The sequence below is a fragment of the Ahaetulla prasina genome, chromosome 10 (genome assembly GCF_028640845.1).
Source record: "Ahaetulla prasina isolate Xishuangbanna chromosome 10, ASM2864084v1, whole genome shotgun sequence".
NCBI classification, from domain to species: Eukaryota; Metazoa; Chordata; class Lepidosauria; order Squamata; family Colubridae; genus Ahaetulla; species Ahaetulla prasina.
In genome coordinates this window covers 8,057,271-8,084,433 of record NC_080548.1, presented here as the reverse complement: position 1 = coordinate 8,084,433, position 27,163 = coordinate 8,057,271, and the positions used below count along the sequence as shown (strand labels likewise).

The 27,163-nt window shown below is 39.9% G+C and overlaps 1 protein-coding gene across 1 annotated transcript in view; it reads left to right on the top strand.

The window, feature by feature from the left end:
* CSMD2 (CUB and Sushi multiple domains 2) overlaps positions 1 to 27,163 on the top strand; it is a 795,888-nt gene that overhangs the window by 601,926 nt on the left and 166,799 nt on the right. The window contains exons 22-28 of the mRNA XM_058195470.1: positions 1,137 to 1,306; positions 5,749 to 5,905; positions 6,647 to 6,838; positions 10,537 to 10,663; positions 17,501 to 17,703; positions 23,286 to 23,477; positions 24,992 to 25,130. Coding sequence (XP_058051453.1) covers positions 1,137 to 1,306; positions 5,749 to 5,905; positions 6,647 to 6,838; positions 10,537 to 10,663; positions 17,501 to 17,703; positions 23,286 to 23,477; positions 24,992 to 25,130 — 1,180 coding nt within the window. The remainder of the gene's footprint in view (positions 1 to 1,136; positions 1,307 to 5,748; positions 5,906 to 6,646; positions 6,839 to 10,536; positions 10,664 to 17,500; positions 17,704 to 23,285; positions 23,478 to 24,991; positions 25,131 to 27,163) is intronic.

The following is a 27,163-nucleotide window of genomic DNA, read 5'->3' as shown; positions in this document are numbered from 1 at the left end:
GTGGGTTATACTATGACTAGCATGGGTGGAAGTTTTGCTCCGTTGGGATTTCTTTTATTTCTCACCAGGCTCAAGGTTGACTCATCCTTCCATCCTTCGGAGGTGAGTTAAATGAGGACCCAGATTGTTGGGGGCCATAGGCTGACTCTGTCAACCACTTAGAGAGGGCTGTAAAGCACTGTGAAGCGGTATATAAGTCTAAGTGCTATTGATAATACTTGCCCGCATCAAGATGTTGAACTTGATGTTTTAAATGTTGCTTACTGACTTTAAATGTCCAGCTTTCTTGTGTCATATACCAACTTGACTTCATTGTCTGGGAATTGGCAGTATGGCTGGGTTGTCTTCTGCTTTAAGATATCATGGAAGGATATCTCAACAACCTTGATAAGTTGTGGCTGTGTTCAGCTCCATAGCATAGTTAAAAGGTGCAGAACTAAGATAAAACAATAGGATTGGTTCAGGGTACAGGGATATGTTTACCTATATAGTAAAACTACATACTGCCCATCTCATTTAGAGATGACTCTAGTTCAGGGGTCTCCAACCTTGGCAACTTTCAGACTTGTGGACTTCAAATCCTAGAGTTCCTCAGCCAGCAGCTGGCTGAGGAACTCTAGGAGTTGAAGTCCACAAGTCTGAAAGTTGCCAAGGTTGGAGACCCTTGCTCTAGGTGGCTTATAATATAATTGTGTAGGAGAGCAGCACCATCTTTGTTTAACCAGTTTTATCATAGAGCAGAAAGATATGGCAATTTGGATGGAGTAGTAGACTATATTATGATGTCCGAATGCAGAGCACATGAGTCCTGAATGACTTACAGCAGGGGTCCCCAACCTTGGTAACTTTAAGCCTGGTGGACTTCAACTCCTAGAATACTCCCAGGGTATTCTGGGAGTTGAAGTCCGCCAGGCTTAAAGTTGCCAAGGTTAGAGACCCCTGACTTACAGGATGGTTCTTTATTTTTGTAATCCAATGTTTAGTTTTTAGTGTAGCACTGGTTTAGGTAAAATTCCATGTGTAAGAAGGAAAACACAATATAGCCCACATCAGTGTTTACCCAGACAGTATGCTTTTTATATCCCTTGTATATACCCATCTGTTAACAGTCAATCCTTCTGCCTCTTTCTCTATAGCGGAATGTGGTTCCTCTGTGACTGGGACTCAAGGTGTTCTCTTATCTCCAAACTATCCCCTAAACTACAACCACCACCACGAATGTATCTATTCCATCCAGACACAGCCAGGAAAAGGAATTCAGCTTAAAGCCAGAGCATTCAGTTTGGAAGCGGGAGATGTCCTCAAGGTAATTGACTAATTGTCCGGTGCATTAAAATGAGATTTAAAGAATAGTTAAGCAAAAAAGCATAACAAGAAAAGAAGAACTAATGCATTTCAAAGCTGATCAATCCCAGACCAAATCTGCAACCCTACCAGTTTGCAAACTTCTGAACAGTGTTGCTTTCCCCAAGTCTTTCGGTGGCTTTCTATATTATTAATAATGGTAGCCTTCTGAGCTGTCTAACACAGGGGTCTCCAACCTTGGTAACTTTAAGACTTGTGGACTTCAATTCCCAGGGTTTCTCAGCCAGGAAAGCTGGTCTAACAGAACTGGGTCTTGAAGACATTGAGGTATTATGCTACTGGTCAGATTGTGACCAGTTGCTGGAGTCTATTGTTTGACCTCTAGCCTTAGAGTTATGGAGTCCTACATTACACCACTGGGAGGGGGTCTTTGGAGTAGAGTGTCTTAAATACAGCTCAGCTTATTGCTGCTTACTGTCTAAATTTGATAATGGGCTGGACAAGAGAAGAAGCTGAAGTCAAATCCAGACATTATTAAAATGTTGATAAAGAGGATACTAAACTCACAATATGAGCTTCAACCTATTATGGATGGGCTTCTACTCTGCTAGAAAGAGCAGATTTGCAGGCTTGGAGTGTCCTCACTGGTTTGGGATCGGAGGTGAGGAATGCCTTTACATAGTGATCTTCTGTGCCATCCTTTCCTGGGCCAATTGAATATGGTAAGAATTTTCTACACTTTGGCCCCAGCCCATCCTGAATGTAGCAATATGTTTTATGCAATTCAGGAATTGCAACTGGTACAAAATGACAGGATAACAGTTAGAATGGACATTGGCGGTCTTCTAGTCCAACTCCCTGCTCAAGTAGGAAATCCTATATCATTTTTTTATTTTTATTATTTTTATTTTTTTAAATTTATTTTTGTCACAACAGTGTACGCAAACAAATGTCATAGATAAAACAGCATATCTTGAAGAATATATATATATATATATATATATATATAATTAAAATTATGCATCAACTAAATTAATTGGCTAGAATGAAGGGAACAATAGGACAGGAACGGTAGGCACATTTGTGCTCTTATGCACGCACAAATTTTATTTTATACACTGGGTTATCCAATCTCTTCTTAAAAACCTCCAGTGTTGGAACACCCACAACTTCTGGAGATAAGTCTTTCCACTGATTAATTGTTCTACCAAGAATTCCTCCTTATTTCCAGATTGGTTCTCTCTGTGATTAGTTTCCATCGGTTGCTTCTTGTCCTGCTTTCAGGTGCTTTGGAGAATAGGTTGACTGCCTCCTTTTCTTTGCGGCAGCCTCTTAGATATTGGAACATTGCTATCATATCACTCCTAGTCCTTATTTTCATTAAACCAGATATATTAGTTTAAACTAGAGCCATGGTAGTGCAGTAGTTAGAATTGCAGGCTAATTCAGCTCATTACCAGGAATTCAATCCTTACCTGCTCAGAGTTGTCTCAGCCCTCCATCCTTCCAATGTCAGTAAAAGGAGGACCCAGACTGTTGGGGCAATGCATTTACTTTGTAAGCAGCTTAGATAGTGCTATAAAGCACTATAAAGTGGTATATACGACTAAGTGTTATTGCTGTTGCTGTACCTAATTCCTGAAACCATTCATTGTATGTTTTCGCCTCCAGTCTCCTAATCATCGTTGCTCTTCTCTGCACTCTTTCTAGAGCAGGGGTAGTCAACCTTTTTATACCTACCACCCACTTTTGTATCTCTGTTAGTAGTAAAATTTTCTAACCGCCCACCGGTTCCACAGTAATGCACCGTGTATCGTCGTCTGCGCATGCCTCTCGCGCATCGTTGATTGGGTGGGGGAAGGGCGCAAGCTACCAGCTCTGCTTGTCTGTTACAGCTGGGTGGGGGGGGGGAGATGCACGAGCTATTCTGGGACAAGGCTTTTTTGTTTGCGGTCACACTATAGCGCCATTTAGTTTCACTTACGTAACGTGAACTAAACTGATGTGCGGGTGATACAAATAGCATATTTTCAGAAATTTAAATTGTCACGGGGAATTTTATGAAAACCTAATGAAAATGTTTTTAAATAATGCTGTGATTTTTTTTTGAAAAAGTCAATTAAATTTTTAAAAAAGGAAAGTGCTTCAGTATCGGACAAAACCCCTACCGTCCACCATGAAAGCTGGAACGCCCACTAGTGGGCGGTAGGGACCAGTTTGACTACCACTGTTCTAGAGTCTCAATGTATTTTTTATATTGTGATGACCAAAACGGGATACAATATTACAAGTGTGGTGATAGGGTGGCCAGACTGCTTATCTATATTCAGGATTACATGAATATTATGCCTGTAATGAAAGTTATGTACCAGCTATCAATTGTCTACTGAGCACAACTGACCATGCTAGCATAGATCTTCAAAGCCCTAAATGGGTCTAACAGGATCTGACTATTTTCAGAGATTGCCTATCCTGGGAAGGAATAATCTGGTTAACCAACTCAAACCAGAATTTTCATTTTTTAAAAGCAAGGTGATTGTTAAGTGAGTCGCATTTTGCCATGGCTGTTAAGTGGATCATTGTAGTTGTCACATGAATCATATAGGCACATTACGCAAATCCAGCTTACCCCTATTGACTTTGCTTGCTGGAAGCCAGTGGGAAGGTCGTAGATAGCGATCACATGACCCCAAGACACTGTGATTATTGTAACTACACGTTGGTTCCCAACACTCAAATTTGATTTTGTGACCATGGAGATGCTGCATCAGTTATATGTGCAAGGACTGGCTGTAAGTAACTTTTTTTCAATGCCATTGTTAACGGTGAACAGTCACTAAATATATTATTGTGAGTGGAGAACTACTTGTATTTGGATCAGGAGAAGGGACTGTTTCCCCTAATTTTATTAACAATTTTAAATGCAGCAAAGGCACCAGGCCCAAATAAAATCAGAGAGTGTTTTAATGGAATGTGTGTTTTGTTTATGAATATCAGAAAAGATCCATCAGTTTTCGGATGAAAATTAGCATCAGACTTGAACCTCCTTCCAAGGCTGTTCTATATATGTCTTGCAGTTTTGAATGTAAGAACAGCACCCAAATAAGAAGTAAATAAGAACCAGGTTTTGTGAAGATGTTACAGGAAAATTCTATGTTTTATATTTCTTCATATTATTCTAAGATGCCTTGAGTTCAGAAAACTGGATAAAATAATAAAATAAAGCACTGTCTAATTAATGAGGAAACTAATAAAACACTTTTAATGTCATTTTAAGGGAAATGCATATAAATAACGAAGCTAAAAGACACTCTTTTAAAAGAGGTCATCTTCTTTTAACCTTTTATTTGTATGAAAAGCCGGCAGAAGAGAGCACTTGTGGTGGAAATCCATATAATTATTTCATTCTGATCTGAGAGTTTGGAATTGATAGCTGCGAAATGCATTAAGATTTTCTCTCCATTTTTTACATCTTATTTTATAGTTATTGTAATTGTATGCTAACTTGTTATTGTATTTGGTCTTGGCCCATAAAGAAATGTTGCTCGATCGATTGATTGAGATAATATACAAATCAAAACTGATATAATTGTTTAATTCAAATCACTGGATGAATTTTGTTTACTGAATACAGTAGTTATTTTTTGAGATACTATTTAGAGGGTGAGATAGTGGCAATTGTGATTTGCTTCTCCAACACCTGCATTGATTTAGTCATCTGCCAGCTTTATACTGCCAATGAAACCTCTCAGATACATTCTGGGAAATCTAAATGGGTGGCTACTGTGGGTATGCAGAACATTTTAGATCTAAGGATAACATGCTCATTTTGAGAACAAGAGAGCTGTTTTAGGATATTGAGGTGGAATTTTGAGCTCAAAACAAAGTTGTTGGAAGTTTCATGATGATCCAGGGAAACAATTTCATGTTTTGAGAGACCATCTTGTACTGAAACATTGCAGGAATACAGATGCTTTGAATGCAAAGCTGTAGGAGAAGATCAGGCAGAGCTGGGGGCAAAGTTAAATGCATCATCAATTTAGAGTCCTTGTGTTGCCATAAGGTCCAACCAGGTCCAACCCCTCCTGAACTCTGTTGACCCTCATCTGTCACCAATTTAGTGTTGAACTTCACTTGAACAGATTTGTGTGTATAGGCTTGAATAACTACGGGTGGTCCTAGTTCTTTGAGCTTGACAAAGGCATTTTGATACTTTTGACACCCTAATGGCTACCAGTGCAACATGCCCTCCTCCTTCAAAAGAAAAGCCAACACTGTTTTCATGTCACAGTGCTCAGGCCAAAGACATGGGACAATGAGGAATGCTCCACTCATCGCCAAATGAACAAAACTGTTGACTTGTAGAAACAAGGAGTGCAGGATCAGCGGATGGGCAGAGACAAGAGAATCCATCTTCATATTTGTTTTCTCCTTTTTTCCAAGATTTATGATGGCAACAATAACTCAGCTCGCCTGCTGGGCTCCTTCAGCCATGCAGAGATGTTGGGTCTTAATGTCAACAGCACTTCCAGCTCGATGTGGCTTGAATTCATCACAGATGGAAATGGCACAAATCAAGGTTTTGAGCTGCAGTTTTCTAGTAAGTATGGAGGCTGCCAGCCCTGCAGCTGGAGAAAGGGCAGTGTTAAAATCTCTGTACTGCTCCTACAGAGAAGCTGTATTTGGAACCAAACATTTAAGAAAAATTAGTTTGCCTAGAAAGGGTGTCTAGATGGAAGCCAAGCTAATGCCAGATCTTATGATGATATTTTATTTTTTTATATATAAACATTCCAAAGGAAATTATTTATACCTGCTTCATGTAAGAGCACATTTTTCTTTACAAGTTGTCTATGTAAATATCACTGTGTTCATCTTCACACACTTCCCCATCTTTCTATGTCTATTGTTCTACTCATATCAGGTTATTAAGCCCTCTTTTGAAAAATTACAGATCACTACCTCTACTGAAATAAGCTACACAAGAAACAGCTTTCAATACATCTATTTACAACCAATTCATCAGATTGATCCATAAGGTTCAGAATCAGCAAATAACAAGCCTGTTTCAGAGAGGAATCTATTCCTTGCTATTTTGCAGCATTTTTCTCCGGCTTCTTAAATACCTCCACTTTCTTGGGTCTTTTCCATTGGATGCTTCATCTTAGTCCTGGCACCTTAGAAAGACTGCAAAGTTGCATGTTCTTGGATGCCTTTTCTCAGACTACATCCTGGAAGTTTCTAAAAGAGTTTCATCAGCCATTGATAGTTTTTGCTAACACTACAGCTGAGACAAGACTGGGATTTCTTTCTAACCAATTGCCTTTATTCCTGATTTCAGGTTTTGATTTAATCAAATGTGAGAACCCTGGAATCCCGCAATTTGGCTACAAAGTCCATGATGAGGGACATTTTGCAGGGAGTTCCGTCTCTTTCAGTTGTGATCCTGGCTACACATTACGCGGAAGCCGTGTGCTTACTTGCTTGACTGGAGAGCGAAGATCCTGGGACCAGCCTCTCCCCACCTGCGTAGGTATGACTCCTCCCTCTTGTGTGGTAATCACTCCCCAGATATTTGGCATAGCTACTAAGGGGATGGCAGACGAGTTGATTTAGCTGTGTAATTTTATGTCCCAAAGCCACCCATAGTTTTTGGAATCTTCAGGAAAATCATTGAAATGTTCATACTGAATTGAAATTTTAATGTGATAAAATTGTTAAATAATTGAATGCATAGCTGAGACGTTATTGGAATGTAAATTCAGAGTTGCAGGAAGGAGGAGCTTTTTCCCAGAAGGCAAAGAGGCAGCGGAGCTTAGAACGTCTGGTATGCAGGAAGATAATAAGTTTGGACCCTCCCTAGCAATTTGCAAAATATATCTATAATTATTGCAAGTAATTGTTTGTAGGAGAACAACAATAAATGAACCACATGTGGTTCTTGGGGCCTGATAAATACAGTTCTAATCTGAAGGCTGCTTGGGATGAATTAGGGGCACAGAAGAGCACCACCTTTACAAATGGATCAGGATCAATGGCAGAATTACTGCAGAAGATTTTCTATCAATCCTTTTCACCTGTCCAAATGTGCACAATAGCTTTAATTCCTACTATTTCCTTTCCAGCATTCATACTACTGTTTTTCCAATAACCTTCAGGCTAATGAGTCGATCAATACAAGATGCAGTTTGTTTCTCTCTTTTAGTACACATCGAGGGCACCAATCAAGCCTTCCTTTTGTCACCATGTCATGTTCTCACTGTTTGGGAATGAATGAGCATCGAGAATTGTCTAGCCACTTCTTGGTTTCTAGCCCTGCTTTCAGACTCTTGCCTTGGAGTGGAATTTCAACCTTCTGTTACTTGGCTGTCTGAATAAGTCAGTGTTTCCCAACCTTAGCTGTTTTAAGATGTGTGGACTTCAACTCCCAGAATACTGGCTGGGATATTCTGGGAGTTAAAGTCCATACATCTTAAAATGGCTGAGGTTGGGAAATATTGGAATAGGTGTAACTAAATGTATATGGACAGTCTCAGTGATCCAGATCAGGGTTGTCCCAAAAGTGCTTTTTCAAGAGGCAACTGGACAATCTGGATTTTTTATTTTTTTTGAAGATATTTCGCTTCTCATCTAAGAAGCTTCTTCAGCTCTGAGTTGAAAAAGCTTCTTGGATGAGAAGCAAAAAGTATTCAAAGAAAAACGAGAAAGTCCAGTTGCCTCTTGAAAAAGCACTTTTCAGACTGGAATAGGTGATCTTGGTTTGAGCCAATATATTCAGACCCCTTTAGAACAGGGTGTCAAACTCATTCATCACTGCAGCGTAACATGATGGTATCAGGATGTTTTCCCCCTTTGCTAAACCAGGCGTGGGCATAGCCAGCACATGATGCATTCGGCCTATGGGCCAGGAACTTGACAGCCCTGCTTTAAAAGGTGCATGCCATTTCTATACATCCCAGTTTAGTATAGCTAGAGTGACATTGGGCAGGGGGGAGAAATGGGGTTGTTCTTAAGTTTCTGAAGTCATTCTGTTTTAAACAAAAACAACAACAAAAAAGACAGTTTCCTCCCTACAGTATCTCCTCCACCATTTGGGGTGTGTGGAGCAAATGGTAATTGCCATGCACTGTGCCGTAACAGCACAAAGTCCTCGGCGCTGAAGATGTAACAGGATAAATTGCCAGGTCATTTGCTATTTGTATCTTTTGCAACAACAGCTAAGCGGGGGTGGGGGAGAAATAAAGAAGAAAAATGGTATATTAGTGACATTGTTATTAATGCCCCCCCAATCAACAAACTTTTGGAAACCTCCTGTATTTGTTTAATAAAATTTCCTTTGCGCACAGGTAATGTTTGTTTAGTTTTCCAGTGGTTGATTTGGAGCCAAAAAGGCAGTGGCATTATCTGCTGCTTTCTCTATTCCCAAATCTACATGTGGGTTCAAAAATGCCTGTGTATTTGCAGCAAACTTGTTTAGAAAAAAACTATTGTCAAAGGACAATACTATATACCCTGTTTTCCCCCAAATAAGACATCCCCTGATAATAAGCCCAATCAGGCTTTTGAGTGGTTGGCAATAAGGCCAGGCGCTTATTTCAGGGTACAAAAAAATATAAGACAGGGTCTTATTTTCGGGAAAACACGGGTAGGTACTCCTCGACTTATAACAGTTCATTTAGTGATCATTCACTAAATTTACAATGGCACTGAAAAAGGTCACTTATGACTTCTTTTTCAGACTTATGACAATTGCAGCATCCTCATGACCGTGTGATCAAAATTCAGATGCTTGGCAGCTGACTCATATTTATGACTGTATCCTGAGGTTATATGACTACCTTTTGTGACGTTCTGACAAGGAAAGTCAATGGGGAATCTAGATTCATTTAACAACTGGATTACCAATGAGGACCCAAAGTGTTGGGGGAAATATGCTGACTCTAAAACCACTGAAAGAGGGCTGCAAAGCACTGCAAAGCAATATATAAGTCTAAGTGCTGTTGCTATTGCTACCAGCTTATCAGCTGCAGTGATTCTCTTAACCACTATGGCAGGAAAGGTTGTAAAATTGGGCAAAGCTCACTGAACAAATGTCTCACTTAACAACAGAAATGTTGGACTCAATTATGGTTATATGCCGAGGGCTACCCTGATCTATATCTTCTAAAAAGAAAGAGCAGACTAAAAGGAAAGTTACAGAGCGAAAGTTAGAGTGACCATATTTCCATTATTATAAAAGACAGTCCTTTATTTCAGATATGTAACTTTTAATAAAATATGCTCATTCTCATAAAGTTTTTCTTGGGTTTGCGCTTCAATTTTCCTTTGTAAGGTACATTTATAAACATAGACTATTAATAAAAATTATCCTTATTGAACTTCTTTCAGGTTTGTCCCTTTTCATGTTTGTCCTTATTTTTTTTCCAAGAAAACAGAGTCACTGTAGCTAAAGGTGAACATGGATTGAAGAGATATAATTTTAAAATCGATTTCATTCCTAGAAAATAGGAACACAATACACAATAGGAACACATTCACACAATACATGAAACTACTTTTAGGTGTTTAAATTTACTCTTTTTCTGCATTGCTTGATATATAGAATCATAAGTAATCAAATGGTCTGTATTGTTCAACATGCTAATTCACAAAATACTTAATATTTGGAAACTGTCCAAAAGCAGCCATTGGATCAATGTTTCTCAACCATGGCAATATAAGATCAGTGGATTTCAGTTCTCAGAATTCCCCACCTAGCATGCATCTTGCACTAGCATGTTAGCTAATGAATTCTGGGAGTTGACGTTTACAAATCTTAAAGTTCAAAGAATTTATTTAATGTATAAGTCCAAGGCTGAGAAACACTGCATTAGATCTACATTGAGTTTAAGGATGTTATGCAAATTCAGCCAAATCTGCTTCTGGGTTTACTTTGATGGGCTCCCCTCCCCCATCTCTCTGTGTACACTAATATGACACTTTTCAAGGGTGTGAAAGCACAACACACATCAACCCCAAGTAGTTTGGTCAAAGGAAATTATGAATCTGTAGTTCTAATATATGGTGAGTACCCAAATGATAACAGCTGTTGGATATCCTATTCTATATTTTCTGTAACCTCTTTTCTCTGGAATCTCTTACTTGAATGGGCAGCAAAAGTAAAGACTTCCCCAAAGGAAGAAAAGGATGTTTAGAGTTCAGTTGCTGAATTGTTTTTGTGGCTTCTTTCAGCTGAGTGTGGGGGCAGCATTCGAGGTGAATCTTCAGGAAGGATCCTATCTCCAGGGTTTCCAACGCCCTATGATCACAATCTCAACTGTGTCTGGACAATTGAAGCAGAAGCTGGTTGCACAATAGGGTAAGTTCAAAGACTGGAAAAGATTAGATCAGCAACACCCCCCACAACATCCAGCACTCATTCTGTCACTGTGGTTTTGAATCAATTACGTTGTGCTGTGAGCAGGGCACAGGTGTTTCTACGTGGGGCCATTTCTACCCTGCAATTAAAAATAAAGAAATAAATGCATGAAAATGCCTGTGCCAAAATAACCCTGACTCTTGGCAGGAATAGCCGAGTTCTACAACCTGTTTGAATTATGCAAATTGATCACATTTGCATGATTTCTCCTGCTTTGCATACTTCAGTGTTTACTATTTGGCATCAATAGGAGGAGGATAAAAAGTAGGGCTCAAGCTTCATAATCAGCAAATTAATCAACCATACATTTTTAAAAAAATAAGATTTGTGGATTAATCAGGGTAGAGGTGCTAGTTTTAATTGGTCCGATGTAATTCTTGGAGACAAATTGGATTTAGTGCATCGTAGCAATAAAGAATGGGAAAATAGAAAGAGATGCCTGAAGTTCTAACTCTCATAACGGCTTCTCTGCTCTCAGGTATTAATCACATTCATACCTGCACAGCTTCAGATACGTCTAGAATATTGATTGCTGCCAGAGAGATGCAAAGCCCTTTTTGAAGAGCTTAGAAGAGAACATCCAAACCCAAACAGTATAATTCCAGCCTGAACTGTGTAATAACAGCATGACAGCTTTCAAGGGTGCAATTTGAAAAAAAGATCTTGCTAGACAGAATGAATGTGCTGGGTCCTCTTTTGAATTACTTGCCAAATTTAGCAAGAGGCATTCTTTTATGTACACTGAGAGCATATGCACCAAGGCAAATTCCTTGTGTGTCCAATCACTCTTGGCCAATAAAAAATTCTATTCTATTCTATTCTATTCTATTCTATTCTATTCTATTCTATTCTATTCTATTCTATTCTATTCTATTCTATTATCAGATACAAGAGATTAGGAAGCCAATGCTGTGTAGGTCAATACTACTTTTAGTGTAAAGCTATAGTAATCATTTTGCAAGTCTGAATGTACTTCCCTCCCTCCATGATTGTGTAGAGTTGGGAAGAACTTGTCTGAGACGTTTAGTCACATTACATTCTTGCTCGGGAGTCAGGGCCTTTTTAGCTGACCAGTGTGTTGGCAGAAGCTCTTCCTCCTGCCCTCAAAGCCATTCCTTCTTCCCTCTCTAACTTCAGAGATTTGGTCAGAACGATGAGATGTGCATTGCGATGTTCTGGTACACATTCTTTCCCTTATATACATATGTGCAACATCACAGTGCCCATATGAAAGCGGCAGAGTTTACATTGAACTATCATTCCCCCACCCCCACATTCCCATCTATTTGCATGGTCTGGCTTGCTTTCTTTCTCTCCAAATTTCTCTTTGTTCATCCCTGTTGGGGTTTCGTAGAGAGGAATCTAAGCCTAAACTTAAGAATTTATGTCTCTACTGGGCTCCAAAAATCAGGAAAGACACATTGCTTTTTTCTAAGCAGTTTCATTGATTGTTCCTTACCTATAGACATAAATCTTCCCAAACTAAAGCAACTACTTGCATCATTAAAGATAGACTCTGAGAACTTCTGGAAGGAGCTGTCTTGGTCCTCTTTCTCCCAACCAAACTATATAAACTTCATTATAAACCTCTGGAATGAAGCCCCTCCCTCTTGGGAATCCAGAGTACATCCACCACAAACCAGGGGTGAAATCCAACAGGTTCTGACAGGTTCTGGAGAACCAGTAACGGAAATTTTGAGTAGTTTGGAGAACCGGCAAATACCACCTCTGGCTGGTCCTAGAGTGGGGTGGGAATGGAGATTTTGCAGTATTCTTCCCCTGCCACGCCCACCAAGCCACGCCCACAGAACCGATAGTAAAAAAAAATGGATTTCACCACTGCCACAAACCCTTTGATACTTTAAATTACATACTTCAGATGTGATCGGGTTGTTGGAATGCTCTACAATTTGGGCATCCCGTTAATAGGACAAATGGAACTCTTTCTTTTTGTACCCATATCTCTAAAGAAAATATTTTGGGAAACCTCATCATGATCTTGCACGTATGTGAGCTCTTATTTGCGCACGTGGATCACTTCTGAGCCATTCGGTAATCGTGTAGCCTTTGATTATTTATTGGATTGATGTATTTTTATCCTTCCTGGTTCCTTAATGGCCCTGGGAAGCTTTTGGGGATACAATTTTAAAGAAGAATAGTATAAAATCCATCTTAAAATGGTATTAAAATAATACAATATCCAGTATTAAAACAAGAAAGTTTTTTTTAAGCTTTCTGAAAACTGACTGAAAACAAGGTTCTCCTAGCCCATTTCTTTCTGTAGACATAATACAGCTCAGGTTTTCTCAGAATTCTGAAGATTCTGGATCACTAGATATCAATCAAATGAGATTAGGGAAGTCCAGTTTAAATAATGAAACATAAATATGATTTCTTTCCAAGAATGTAAAGGACTAGGAAGATACCAATGGAAGTGAATATTTGTAGATCAGGATTGAACTGTGGGGTCTTTGCTGCTCTCTGAGCTTGGTTGTTTTCTTGCAGACGCTTCATGATCCAACGAGTGTAACTAGCTGAGTTATGGAATGTCTGCAAGGAAAGACCAACCCAGCAGCAAAGAGTACTCAGAGATCACCAAAGATCTATTCAGCAGCAATTAGCATGATTTAATTTATATTTCAAAGTGAGAACTCCATTGAAATCTGCTTTTCTGGATGCATCTTAAGACTTAATCAATGGGGGGAGGGGAGAACCAAGCCATTAGCTGCTGCCAATTTCTAATTATACATGCATGTAGCATGCACAGTCACAAGATAGGACTCTCCCCCACCCCCAATTCCCCTCAATGTTTCCGCCTATACATCCCTGCTAATTTCTCACCTACATAGCTTTAGGGAAGGAATGGAGAACCTGGTGAGTTTCTAAATGTTATTTATTGGTATACGATGATTTTATTACCATCATTAACCATAAATCCAGATCTGGATAACTGCAACCTCTAAAAGGCTATACCTCTCTTGCTCCTGATTTAGGATTGTTCTGAAAAAGATTTTGCAGACTTCCAGGTTTAAAGCAGTTTTTTTCTCCAGAATCTTTTACCAGATTCTATTTTTTGGGCATTCATTCCCTATCCCCCACCTCACAAAGACAAAATGTCTTTTGAACATGCAGTTGGATGTTAATCTTTTCAAAGCAGATGTTGATTCATGACTTCATTCAGCTACATTTTGAGCTTCACAAATCACAAATAAATGAAGTTGGCTGGAGGAATGAAAATTATGGTCGATTGCTATGATACATGTCATAATTCTGCCTTCTGCTTTCTGGACCTTCTTCTCCCAAAAAGAAAAAAAAAAGAATTCAGTCATCCTTAACCAACACAACTACAGTTACTTAGTTGGGAGGGGGGCGCTGCAAATAATCTATGGAAGAATTGTAATTTCCCTCAGCAGAACACATTTTGTGAAATTTCAAGGAATACTAAGCGACAAACCAGCAGCTTTGACACCTTTTTTTTTTTAAAAAGCTCATCACTTGGGTCTTTTAACTCAGTATTCCCATTCTTCTTACAGTAGAGTCTATCAATCTTTTATTGCCTCTTCAGTACAAATGTTTATGCTAATATAAATGTAACAGGCATATTAAATAAAAAGCCAGAGGGGCAGCCCTCCCTAAAACCCAGTCAATTAATAACCATGCAGTTCACCAACATTTATAATGCATCACCATCATACCTATTATCATGAAGATGGAATTAAAATATTAAAAGCTTCATGCTGCTGCCACTGCATACCATAAGGCGGGGGGGGGGGATCAATGATAATGAAAAAGAAAAGAAAATAGAAGCCCTGTTCAGTTCGGTACAAGTACAGAGAACCTCTAAAAAAATCTCCGTCTTTTCACTCTATCATCACCTTCCCTACTTGGTCTAAAAGCATCTTTTCCCTGAGAATTTATCTGAAATGAATTTGCTTCTACCCGCTCAGTTATTCTTTTCCCTTCATAACAAGTCTATGATTTCCTCCATCTCTAAATGATGCTATTTTCATGTTTCATTTCCTCCAAGCAATCGTGTATTCGGTGTCTTTTCTACAAATCTAATCTCATGAAATCACCAGCTTTTCTCCACATGGAAACTGAAGAGAAATTGCAGAGTGACATAGAAGGGACTAGATTTGTAACTGAGTCCTCAATCTCTCAAGTTAAACTGCAGTTCCCAAATTGTTGGGAGGAATGTTAAAATCTTAGAATTGGGGAAACTACTTAGGTCAACTTCATCTTCAGTTTAGCAAACTAAATTTAAAAACATCCCTAATCATTGGCTATCTAGTCCGGGGTCTCCAACCTTGGTCCCTTTAAGACTTGTGGACTTCAACTCTCAGAGTCCCTCAGCCAGCAAAGCTTCTACAAGGTTGGAGACCCCTGATCTAGTCTCTCTTTCAACAAACCCAATGAAAAAAATTCATCACCTCGTTTTCTTTGTCAAACTGTGTTTTGTTTTGTTTTTCAATTAGAATTTTTTCCCCTAAAGTTCAGTCACAATTGCCCTCTTTATAATGTAGATCCATTATTCTCTGCCTGGGATGAATGAAAATAGAACTTGGCTTCTTTCTGAGATTGCAGTGAGAAAGTTATGTCAGTTTGTAGTACCAAAAATCAGAAAGAATCTGGTAGCACCTTTACAGACCAAATATATATTATTAAAAAGCATACAGGTAGTCCTCAGTTTACGACCACAATTGAGCTCAAAATTTCTGTTGCTAAGCAAGACAGTTGTTTGGTGAGTTTTGCCCCATTTTGTGACCTTTCTTGATACAGATGTTATGTGAATCACTGCAGTTGTCAAATTAGTAACACCGTTGTTAAGTGAATCTGGTTTCCCCATTGACTTTGCTTGTCTAAAATTCACGCATCATGATCCCACGACCTTGGGACACAGCAACTGTCATAAATACATGCCAGTTGCCAAGCATCTGAATTTTGATCATATGACCATGAGGATGCTGTTAAGGATGTAACTGTAAAAAACAGTCGTAAATAGCAATAGCACTTATTTTTATTTTATTTTATTTAATCATATTTATATACCGCCCTATCTCCCAAGGGACTCAGGGCGGTTTACAGGCACTAAAAACAGATAAATAGAATATAAATACAATATAAAACATTTAAAAAACTTATTCTAAAGCCCGTCCAATTAAAAATAGAAATAAAACCCAATTTAAAACCCAAAATTTAAAATCTAGCTCAGTCCTGCACAATTAAATAAGTATGTTTTAAGCCCGCGGCGGAAGGTCCGAAGGTCCGAAAGCTGACGAAGTCCGGGGGGTAGATCGTTCCAGAGGGTGGGAGCCCCCACAGAGAAGGCCCTTCCCCTGGGCGTCGCCAGACGACATTGCCTCGCTGACGGCACCCTGAGGAGACCCTCTCTGTGAGAGCGCACGGGACGGTGGGAGGTATTCGGTCGCAGTAGGCGGTCCCGTAAATAACCCGGCCCAATGCCATGGAGCGCTTTAAAGGTGGTCACCAAAACCTTGAAGCGCACCCGGAAGGCCACAGGAAGCCAGTGCAGTCTGCGCAGGATAGGTGTCATATGGGAGCCACGAGGGGCTCCATCTATCACCCGCGCAGCTGCATTCTGGACTAACTGTAGCCTCCGGATGCCCCTCAAGGGGAGCCCCATGTAGAGAGCATTGCAGTAATCCAGGCGAGACGTCACGAGTGCGTGAGTAACCGTGGATAGGGCATGAGACCAGCGGTTCTCAACCTGTGGGTCGTGACCCCATTGGGGGTCGAATGACGATTTGCCAGGGGTCACCTAAGACCATCGGAAATATGGGAAGTATACTTGCGAGTCGAAGAATCGCGCTCCAATGGTTGACTCCACAAGCCAGCTGCAGGCTCTTCAAATCGCTAGCCGAATTCGGCTTCAGGCGCGATGAATTAAAAAAGAGAGAAATCTTTGCTCTGATGTCTCCCTCTCAAGCCAGCTGCAATCACTCCCAATCGCTAGCCTAATCTGGCTTCAGGCGCAATAAACTTAATAGGGGAGGAGTCTCCGCTTTAATGCCCCCGTTCTCAAGGCAATCGCAAGCAGTTCAGATGGCTAGCCAATACGGCTTCAGGCGCGATAAATTCAAAACGAAAATAATTTTACAGTTGGGGTCGCCACATCGTGGAGAATTGTATTAAAGGGGTCACAGCACTATAAAGGTTGAGAACCACTGACTTAGACCTATATATCACTTCACAGTGCTTTAGAGTCCTCTCTCAGTAGTTTACAGTCTGGGTCCTCATTTTACCAATCTCAAAAGGATAGAAGGCTGAGCCAACCTTGAGCTGGTGAAACTCTAACTCAGGGGTCTCCAACCTTGGCAACTTTAAGGCTGGTGGACTTCAACTCCCAAAGCTGGCTGGGGAATTCTGGGAGTTGAAGTCCAACAGGCTTAAAGTTGCCAAGGTTGAAGACCCCTGCTCTAACTGCCAAACTGCTGGCATCCAGCAGTCAGCAGAAGTATCCTGCAGTACTGCATTCTTGTACCACACTGCACCACTACAGCTCTAAATCATTTTTTTCAGTGCCATTGTAACTTTTAATGATGGACATTGAGGATTATCTGTACACAGTCGTCTTATGAACAAAAGTTATTAATCTGAAAAAGGCTTCTGGCTTCTCATTTCTACATGATCCCTGTTTGATACCTGAAGAACATTGTAACATTACTTCAGACTTTCCCAGTTCTAAAATGCAAATCCAGTCTTGACTGTAGCTGTTCTTTCTCTTCCCCGTCCTGTTTTGCCCTCCCCCAAATACAGGCTCCATTTCATAGTTTTCCATACCGAGGACTTCCATGATGTTTTGAGAATCTGGGATGGGCCAGTGGAGAAGAGCATCCTCCTGAAAGAAGTTAGTGGTTCTGTCTTGCCCAATGATGTCCACAGCACCTTCAACTTGGTGGTCCTTCAGTTCAACACGGACTTCTTCACCAGTAAACAGGGCTTTGCCATTCAGTTTTCAGGTAACTTTCACAGATGTCATCTGGTCTTTGGGGTCAGGAGAACTAAAACAGGATGACAATGTCATAGATGTTTTCAGCTCTCTGCAAATCTGCCTGGTAAACTGTATGAGAGATAATCCCCAAATTTATTAATTTCAGCATTCATGACATATCAATTCCTCAGCAATTTTTCTCTCAATACTCATGCAATTTGGTAAAAGAGATTTTGCACTAGAACTGATTTAAAAGAAGAGAATTTTAAAGAAAGTCTCTCAGATGGAATGTAGCCTTGCACTTTTTAGTGATGTGTATGTGAGAATGTGTATGTAACACATGTGTATGTATGTATATGTATGTAAGTGAGAAAGTATGATTGATCTGGCTTTACACTTTGTTGTCCTCTCTCCAATGGTGTGCAATTTTCCTGTTTCTCACACTTAAATCTCAGGGAGATTTAAATTGACCTTTTCTGGTGTTAAGATCATCCCCAAGGCAAAGTCCTTGAGAAATTAATGGAGAGTTTCTTCTTCTTCTGGAGAAATTCAGAGAAACCATCCATTTTCCACTCTGAGATTTAGTGGAGGATTGCAAAGGACCATTTAGACATCTGTTCTCTACATATAGTTGATCCAGAATAGCAACATAATTGTGGAACAGAATGGCTGAAGATATTGTCTTCAGTTACATGTTGTAATATTAAACACAAGACTTTATTTCAATAATCTTAATATTTAACATCATTTAATATCCTACATTGGCATATTTAATGTTAAATATTAAAAGAACACTAAAACTAAAACTGACATTTGGAAAGGCCAAATAGATATGCCTTTATGTGCTTTTTTAAAACCAAGAGATTAAGCGAGGAACCAAAGCTGGAGGATTAGAGCATTCCATACTTTGGGAAACCCAGTGAACTAAGCCACTGCACCAGAGGGCTCTTCAAAGGGATCATTTCTGCATATTTTAATACTTCAGCAGGTTTGCAATAAACTATGTTGTCCCTAAGATAGTTGAGCCTTAAGCCATCTAATGCTTTAAAGGTTAAGACCAATACCTTACCTGAATTTAGCAAATCACCTTCTCTGCCACATTTGCATTAACAAAATGTTTCAAACTTCCTCGTCCTACATATAATGAATTAAAAATTTGAACCAATCTATGAGAGTCAGTTGGGGATAGTGGTTAAAGCATCAGGCCAGAAGCCAGAGACTGTGAGACTTGCCTGAGGCACAAAACCAGCTGGATGACCTTTGTTGTTGTTAGTTGCGAAGTCATGTCTGACCCATTGTGACCCCATGGACAACGTACCTCCAGGCCTTCCTGTGGGACCTTGGGCTTGTCATTTTCTCTTGGCCCTAAAAGGGAGGCAATGGCAAATCCACTTCTAAAAAAACCTCACCAAGAAAACTGCAGGGCAGTCTCTGGGAATTGGACACAATTTAACAGAAGAAGAATTTAGTCAAGGTAGGGATAATTGCTGCCATCCAACTAACGCAGAAAGATTTATAGCTACTAAACTAGCAGGGTTAATCAAATGTCTGACTTGTTACTGTCACTACCTGAAGATCCTGGGAAATCACAGAGCCAAGAAATACCCTGCAAGCTGATTTTTCAGTGGGAGCAAAAGCCTTTTCAGAACAGGCTGCATTGCAATTCTCAGGCCAGAATGATGACTAACCATCAGCATTTTAAATTGCCTCAAAGAGTTCACCTTCCTCCTACCCATTATCTGTCTTAGGCAACAGAGAAGTGAAACAGCTTCTTTCTAGAAATTAGATGAAAAATAGCAATAGAGCTAAGTGTTAGTGAGATGGCTGGATGGATAACAATATTATGAAAGAAATATTTGAGCAGTGACTACAGTAACAAACGGCACCGTTTTTTGTAAGAAAGGAGGCTGAGACTGTGGGTTGGTGTCAGAATCAACAGAAAAAAAGCCAACGAAACTGAAGAGCAGGCCCCTAGAGTCAGAATACCTATTATTTAACCAGATCTTCCTTTTCCAGGGACTAGACCTGTGTTTCTCAACCTCAGCAACTTTAAGATGTTTAGACTTCAACTTCAAGAATTCCTCATCCAGCATACTTGGACATATGCTACTAAGGGGCGTGCATAAGAGCACAAAAGTTCCTACCGTTCCTGTCCTATTGTTCCCTTCATTATATCAAATTAACATAGCTGTTGCATACTTTTACTTATATATATATATATATTTCTTTTATGATGTGGTGTTTTTTTTATGTCGATGTTTGTGTATACTGTTGTGACAAAATGAAATAAAAAAAAAATTGCCAAGGCTGAAAAATGCTGGACTAGACACTATCATTCTGGCTGGTTTGTTCATTCTTGAAGCCAATGTTTGCTTCTTTGGTGACCTGTTCTTCATCTGTAAATTATGCATACTGAAAAAATCTGCAAGCATGCTTTAATTTATCACAGCTGCATTTGTGTCAGAAACCAGATCAAGATAAAGCCAGGTGCATTTACCTGCAAATGAAGAACCAGATTATTGGCAACAAATTTCTGAGTAACCCATTTTCAGTGTCCACATTTTGGCAAAGATTTGACAAGTCCTAGAATTAGATGTATTGGTTGCCAAAAAAAGTTTCTTGTCTTCTCCATCACTAGCTTAAATTGAATTGGTCTCATCTGACTCTATTTTTTGTTCACTGCTATTCTAATGATCGCTCCTCTAGTTTTATTGCTTTAAAAAAGACTCAGACTTTTCTATTAAAAACTACTTATTTTAAACTCCTGAGCTTAAAAAAACCCCCAAAAAACCCACAAAAAAACAAGGTTTCACTTCAGACAGTATTCAAGACACCCTGACACATTTGTAAAAGAATTGGAGCTACCATTCCTGCTAAAAGCAAAATTCCTCTCAGTCACAAGGGGTGAGGGGGGAAAGACAATGTGCACATTATAATTTATTGGATAGCATAGACAACATAGGGCTTTAGCCGAATGCCAGGTAAAATTAGCAGATCGTTAGATGTAATAAGCAAAGGGGAAAGTGTGCTGAAATATAGTATACATCTAATCTTCATGCAACAGACTTAGATTTGTTAATCCCTACAGCCTTTTCCAGCTGGAGAAAGAAAAGTTTGAAATCAGCAATGTGTGTTTAAGCATGCATCCTGGTCCAGTTCTTCCATATGTGTGCGCACTGTAGCTCAAAAGAAATTTGTGCATGTGCAAAGTCTTTTCTCATTGTCAAGGTTTCAACTCTGGGCTATAATGATGCAAATAATCCTAAAACACTTGCAAAATGCGCTGCATTAGATATCAGTGGTCTACGAGAGGGAGTTTTCATGAACAGTTGATACGTTTTAGCTACTCAGCTGCTACCACCTCACTCATTAGATCATTTAGCACCCAGTTAGTCCTAGACCTTGAACCAATTGACTGTTCAGGTTCTCTGCATCCAGAACCTGAAAATAACATTTAACACAGCACAGGACTTAAACAAAATGAGATCTGCATACATGGGACTGATTGGGGTAGATTGTAAGGGTGACACCGAAATATAATTTTATGTCATTCTATTTTATATTAATTGTTTGTATAAGATTTTATCTGTGATATGTGTTTGCACCTTGTGCTTTGATACGGCCTATAGGCTAATCAAAGCTATCATTTTAAACTGTATTTTATTCCAATTTAATTTTAAATCGTACTCTATTCCAATATCATTTTAAAGTGTATTTTATCCAATTTCATTTTAAATTGTTTTTATCAGATTTTAGTAATAATTTGTGTCTGGAACTCTGCACTTTGATATGGCCCAAGGGCTAATCAATAAAGTAAAGTAAAGACTGTTCAGAATTATGACAGCCTTGGAAATGTTCCTTTCTGGCTGTCATAAAACATTGTGCCACCCCACTCCCGTGGTTATATTTCAGGTACTTGGCAGCCAACTCTCATCTGCAACTGTTGGCCAAGTGCCCTGCAATCATGTGATCATTGTTTACAATCTTCTCTGCTAGCTTCCCTAAATGTCAGTGGGGAAGCCAGCAGGAAAAGTTGCAAATGGAGGGATGGATTCCTGCAGCCTCCTGAAGGATTGCCCCTCCTTGAACAGTGGAAAACTGAAATTCTTTGGCAAGCGGCAGCAACATTTGAAAACAAAAGGGCAACCAGCTGGGAGGATTTCAGCTCCACACAGAAGTGAAACCCTCTGGCAGGCAGCTCTTTTGCTTTGTCCATTTGACAATCTGGATGATGACTTAACAACCACAATTGGGAATGCTGGGATTGTGGTTGTTGAGCAAAGGAGTCATGTAGGCATCTCCCTTAATGAGTGCTTTGCCCAACAGCTGAGATTCGTTACCCAACTGCAGCCATTAAGCAAGGAGTATCTGCAGATGTTTCTTTTCTAGTTTTGTGATCTGAGTTATATGACAATATGCTGTAAACCCAGGATCCTTTGAGTTTTGACCAGTTTGGAAAAAAAAATAGAGAATAAACACACTTTATGTTTTCAGAAGGGGATAGTAACCGTGGTGGTGCAGTGGTTAGAATGCAATATTGCAGGCTAATTTTGCTGACTGCTGATTACCAGCAGTTCAGCAGTTCTATTCTCACCGGCTCGAGGTTGACTCAGCCTTCCATCCTTCTGAGGTCGGTAAAATGAGGACCCAGATTGTTGGGGGAAATAGGCTGACTCTGTAAACCACTTAGAGATGGCTGTAAAGCACTGTGAAGTGGTATATGTGCTGTTGTTCTCCTATTTGCTTGGTCCCCAAATAGTGCATAGAGCTGGCAATACTGTCCTTATATTAATATATTTAGTTCACAACCTCCATTTGATGACTTCCTAGCTCTAATCTGTCTAATTTTGCCCTAATTTCTTCCTTCTGCCCACCCACTGCTTTACACCTTGCCTAAAGAAGAGTTTTGGTTGATCCTAAAATATTATCAGCTAATAGCTCTTTGTAGATGTATGTGGCTGTGGCTGCTTTTTGAAGTAAATAGGATTGCATTGTTTTTCTTAAATGCTGATTCAGCCAGCAAAAAGTAGACTTCTTGAAATAGTTCCTTTTGATCTTTTCCTTTGGAATTTACTTGGAAGATAGAAATGCAGGGAGCCATGTTTTACTATTCCTGTGTTCATCTGCAGTTAGGCATACCTGGCCTAATTTGGCCATTCAAATGAAATTAAACTACTTACAAATATCAATTATCTGTCTTTCTGCATTTTTTTTTATGCCTGAAAAACACTCATGGCTACTGGCATCGTCCAAAATGCAGCACTGGAAGAGAGGAAAATGAGACCATGTGAGATGCCACCAGTTACGCCATCAGCACTGTCCTCCATGATGGACAGTGATGGATTTGGTGGATTCCATACCACTTTTTTTGATCTGCTCAGCAACGAGGAACAGGCTACTTTCTGCGTTGTTTCCCTCTGAAGCCATCCTTGCTCTAATTATATGCTAGGTGGCTGCTCTTCGTATCTTGAGTGCCTGCAGGAAACGCAGCGTACTATGCTCAGCGTGAATGTCATGCCATAGCTTCAGAGTTTATGGAATAATTGAAAAATTCAATGAATAATTATGTTCCCTTGGTTAATCTTTTCCCTGACTTTTTGTTCTTTTTAGTGTCCACCGCCACCTCCTGCAATGACCCTGGGATCCCACAGAACGGAAGCCGAAGCGGAGACAGCAAGGAAGCAGGAGACAACATCATTTTCCAGTGTGATGCAGGATACACCTTGCAGGGGGACGCTAAGATCAGCTGTGTGCAGATCGAGAACAGGTTCTTTTGGCAGCCTGACCCACCCACCTGCATAGGTACAGAAGCTGCAGATGTGGGGCTAGAACAGACCCATGGTTGCAAAGTGGAGCAAATGAGACTGTAATCTGATCAGGGCTTTCCTTCACAGGGTTCAGATATTGAATTAGTTATGCTGGGGCACTTTACCCTTTTCTCTCTCCTGGGTTAAGAGTTGGTGTTAAGCAGAAGGTACTTTCAGAGTGATAGAGGAGATATCTAAACAACTTCTAGGATGGGATTCAAAGTAGCTCTTCAGTGTGGTCCCAATCAAATATATATGAAATATATTCCTGTCTTAAACTAACTTAAGAATATGTTTTCTGTTCCACTCCAATGCTCTTTCTCTTCTTTTAGTGCAGGGGTCTCCAGACTTGGCAACTTTAAAACTTATGGACTTCAAGCCATAGGCATGACTGGCTAGGAAATTCTGGAAGCTAAAATCCACAGGTCTTAAAATTGCCAAGTTTTGGGATCCCTGTTTTAGTGGAAGACAGTCTTGGGCTTCTTCATTTTAAGTAAGCAACTCAATAACATGACACATCCCTAGAAGTGGAAAACAGGTAGTTGGATGCAAACTATTCCATCAGGATGGAGATTTACATTCTTTAGGCAAATGTCAAGGGCAAGTTAACATGGACTTGCTTGTAGGGAGCTATCAATACAATGAGGAAATGTTGATAAACTCGCACAACAGCTTCGCTTTCCGAGAAATGCATAATCTTTTTATGAATGAGCTAAGTTCTAATTTTGAAACCTCATTAAGCTTATCTGAAGTTAGTTATATGAATGTAACCTAATAGAGGACGGTATTAGCTTAGGAGTAGAACTGGAAAAGAGAGCTAGTTTGGTAGTGATTGAGGCACCAGGCTAGGAACCAGGAGACTGTGAGTTCTGGTTCTAGTTCTTCCTTAGGCACAAAGCCTGAGTGACCTTGGGCCAGTCACTCTCCCTCAGCCCGAGGAGGGAGGCAAGGGCAAACACTTCAGAAAATGTTGCCAGGAAAACTGTAAAGACTTATCCAGGCGGTTGCCAGAAGCCAAGACTGACTCAAAGGCACGTGCACATACATGCATGCCTGTTTTCAGAACTTGGGTGTTGGCTATGGAAAATGCACAGTGAAATTAACTTCAGACTAAGCAAAGGGGGAAAAAAGATTTTAGTGTCATCTTTACAAAAGAAGAAAATCACCTGTAACTTAGTCCAAGGTTCACAGTCCATCAGCAAGTTATCAGGGTGTGGCAGGAACGGGGCAAGCTTTGTAGAATGTTATGAAAATTGGTTAAGCTAGCCATCAGTTTTCTCAAGCGCAGCAGGAGTGAAGGGAGTTTTTGTGGGTGGGGGAGTAACATTTGAAAGCATTCTCACTTTGCTGCACAAGCCATGGTTAAATACAAGTGAAGGCATGATCTTAGACTGCCTCAGGTTTAAAGCCTTAATTTGTCCTAAATGCTTGCATAGGTTGTTTGAGGGGTCTCTCAAAAGAGGACATGCAAAACAAGCTGTGGTTCTGCTCTCTCCTCTCCTCCTTTAGCACCTTGTGGTGGGATCCTGGCAGGGCCTTCAGGGGTTATCTTGTCCCCCGGTTACCCAGAGCCTTACCCTCCAGGGAAAGAGTGTGATTGGAAGCTGACCGTCTCACCGGATTATGTCATTGCTCTGGTGTTTCACACGTAAGTGCCTCAGATGCCCTTATTTTAAGTCATGGATGCAACTCAGTAAATGGAGATTAAACCTGTTGATTCTCTCTGAAGAAATCACCTTTCTGTGCTATGGGAGGCCCGATGGCACAGTGGTTTAATGACACTTGACTTGTCGGCAGGAAATGGTTGACATGGTGGCTGTTCAAGCCCATAATATGCATGACAGAATGAGCTCCCATCATTTGCTACTAGCTCCCACCCATTTAGCAGTTTGAAAGCATGTAAAATGCAAGTAGATTAATACATTCTAAAAATAAAGTAAATAAATAAAGTAGATAAATAGATACATTCCCCATTCTGATGGGGAAAACTAGCAGTGTTCCATGCAGAAGTGGAAGCTGGGGCTGGATCTGACCAGATGCAAGGCAAAGTCAGCAGAAGAAAACAAGATCCCCCAAATGCTGCTAGGCAGCTGGTGCAAAGCTAGTTCACCCCCCCTGGATAGTGCACATGCATGAATAAAATGAACTAGCAATCTTAGGCTGCCAGAACTCTTCTGTGGTAAAAAGCATTATAGCATTATAGATTTCCTTGACTATGTATGCCATAAAAAACACCTTTTTGTATTGTTACTGCCTGTGAAAGTTTCCAAACAAAGTGGGGGTTGATTCACAGATACGAGAATCAATTATGTCAACAGATAGTTGCAAACCTTCTCTGTTATCTGGGAAAAGACCTGCCTTGATACAGGATCATAGGAAGACTGATGGAAAAAAAGTCAAAATGACTCTGCCCCAAAGTGAGTGGAGATCTATTGGTCAAAAATGGAGGGGGGTGTAGTTCAGCTAGGCATCCAGAACATGATCAGATGACCACAGGGGTGTGTGCAACATTTTATAATGGCTAAAAGTACTTTAAGGTAAAGATAAAGGTTCCCCTTGCACATACGTGCTAGTCATTGCCGACTCCAGGGGGCGGTGCTCATCTCCGTTTCAAAGCCGAAGAGCCAGTGCTGTCCGAAGACATCTCCGTGGTCATGTGGCCGGCATGACTCTACGCCAAAGGCGCACGGAACTCTGTTTCCTTCCCACCAAAGGTGACCCTATTTTTTCTACCTACATTTTTTATGTGCTTTCGAAACTGCTAGGTTGGCAGAAGTTGGGACAAGTAACCGGAGCTCACCCCGTTACACAGCAGCACTAGGGATTTGAACTGCTGAGCTGCCGACCTTTCGATTGACAAGCTCAGCTGTCTTAGCCCCTGAGCCACTGCGTCCCTAAAAAAGTACTTTTTTACTTTTTTTTACTTTTTTTTACTTTTTTTTTTACTTTTTGTAAAAGTACTTTACAAACTGTGTAAAGCCCCAATTCTAAGGCTATTGTAATTCCAGACCATCATTAAATGTACAGTTGTAAGTTGAGGAGTACTTGTAAAAAGATGGATAGAAGCACATTGTTATACAAAGCTGATTTTGCTTCCTTCATAAAATATTCATTTCTTGAAGCAGATCACATTTTCTAATAGGATTCCCACATCTTAAAATTCCCAATGTTGAGAATACATAACACCAAGGTATACAAATTAATCTACATGCTATAGATTTTATTACTGATGCATAACTTGCGCTCTGAAGCGCAACTTTGAGATTCACTACGGTAGTTTTCAAGTCTACCCTGCTTTTTGCATTGTAACATTTCCTGCATATCATTCTGCATTTAAGCCTACATGGCATTGTCTACTTATAGAAGTATATATCAATTCATATCACAATCAACACATGTCTGCAGCCATTTATATCTATCTATATACCAATACACTGAACAACCAAGGGGGCATTACAACTCCTGCTCTTTGTTGATTTATTCATTAGGTATTCATTTATTCTCACTCATGCTTTTTTTCTTTAAAAATGTAAAATATTTTAATTAAATTTATTGTCATATTTTACTAAACATTTTAGGAAGGAACATGCAAGCTAATACAAATTCATGTATGAGAAAAAGAACAGAAGAAAAAAACATAAAAAAATACTAAAAGTACATGAAAGGAAAAATATATAAAAA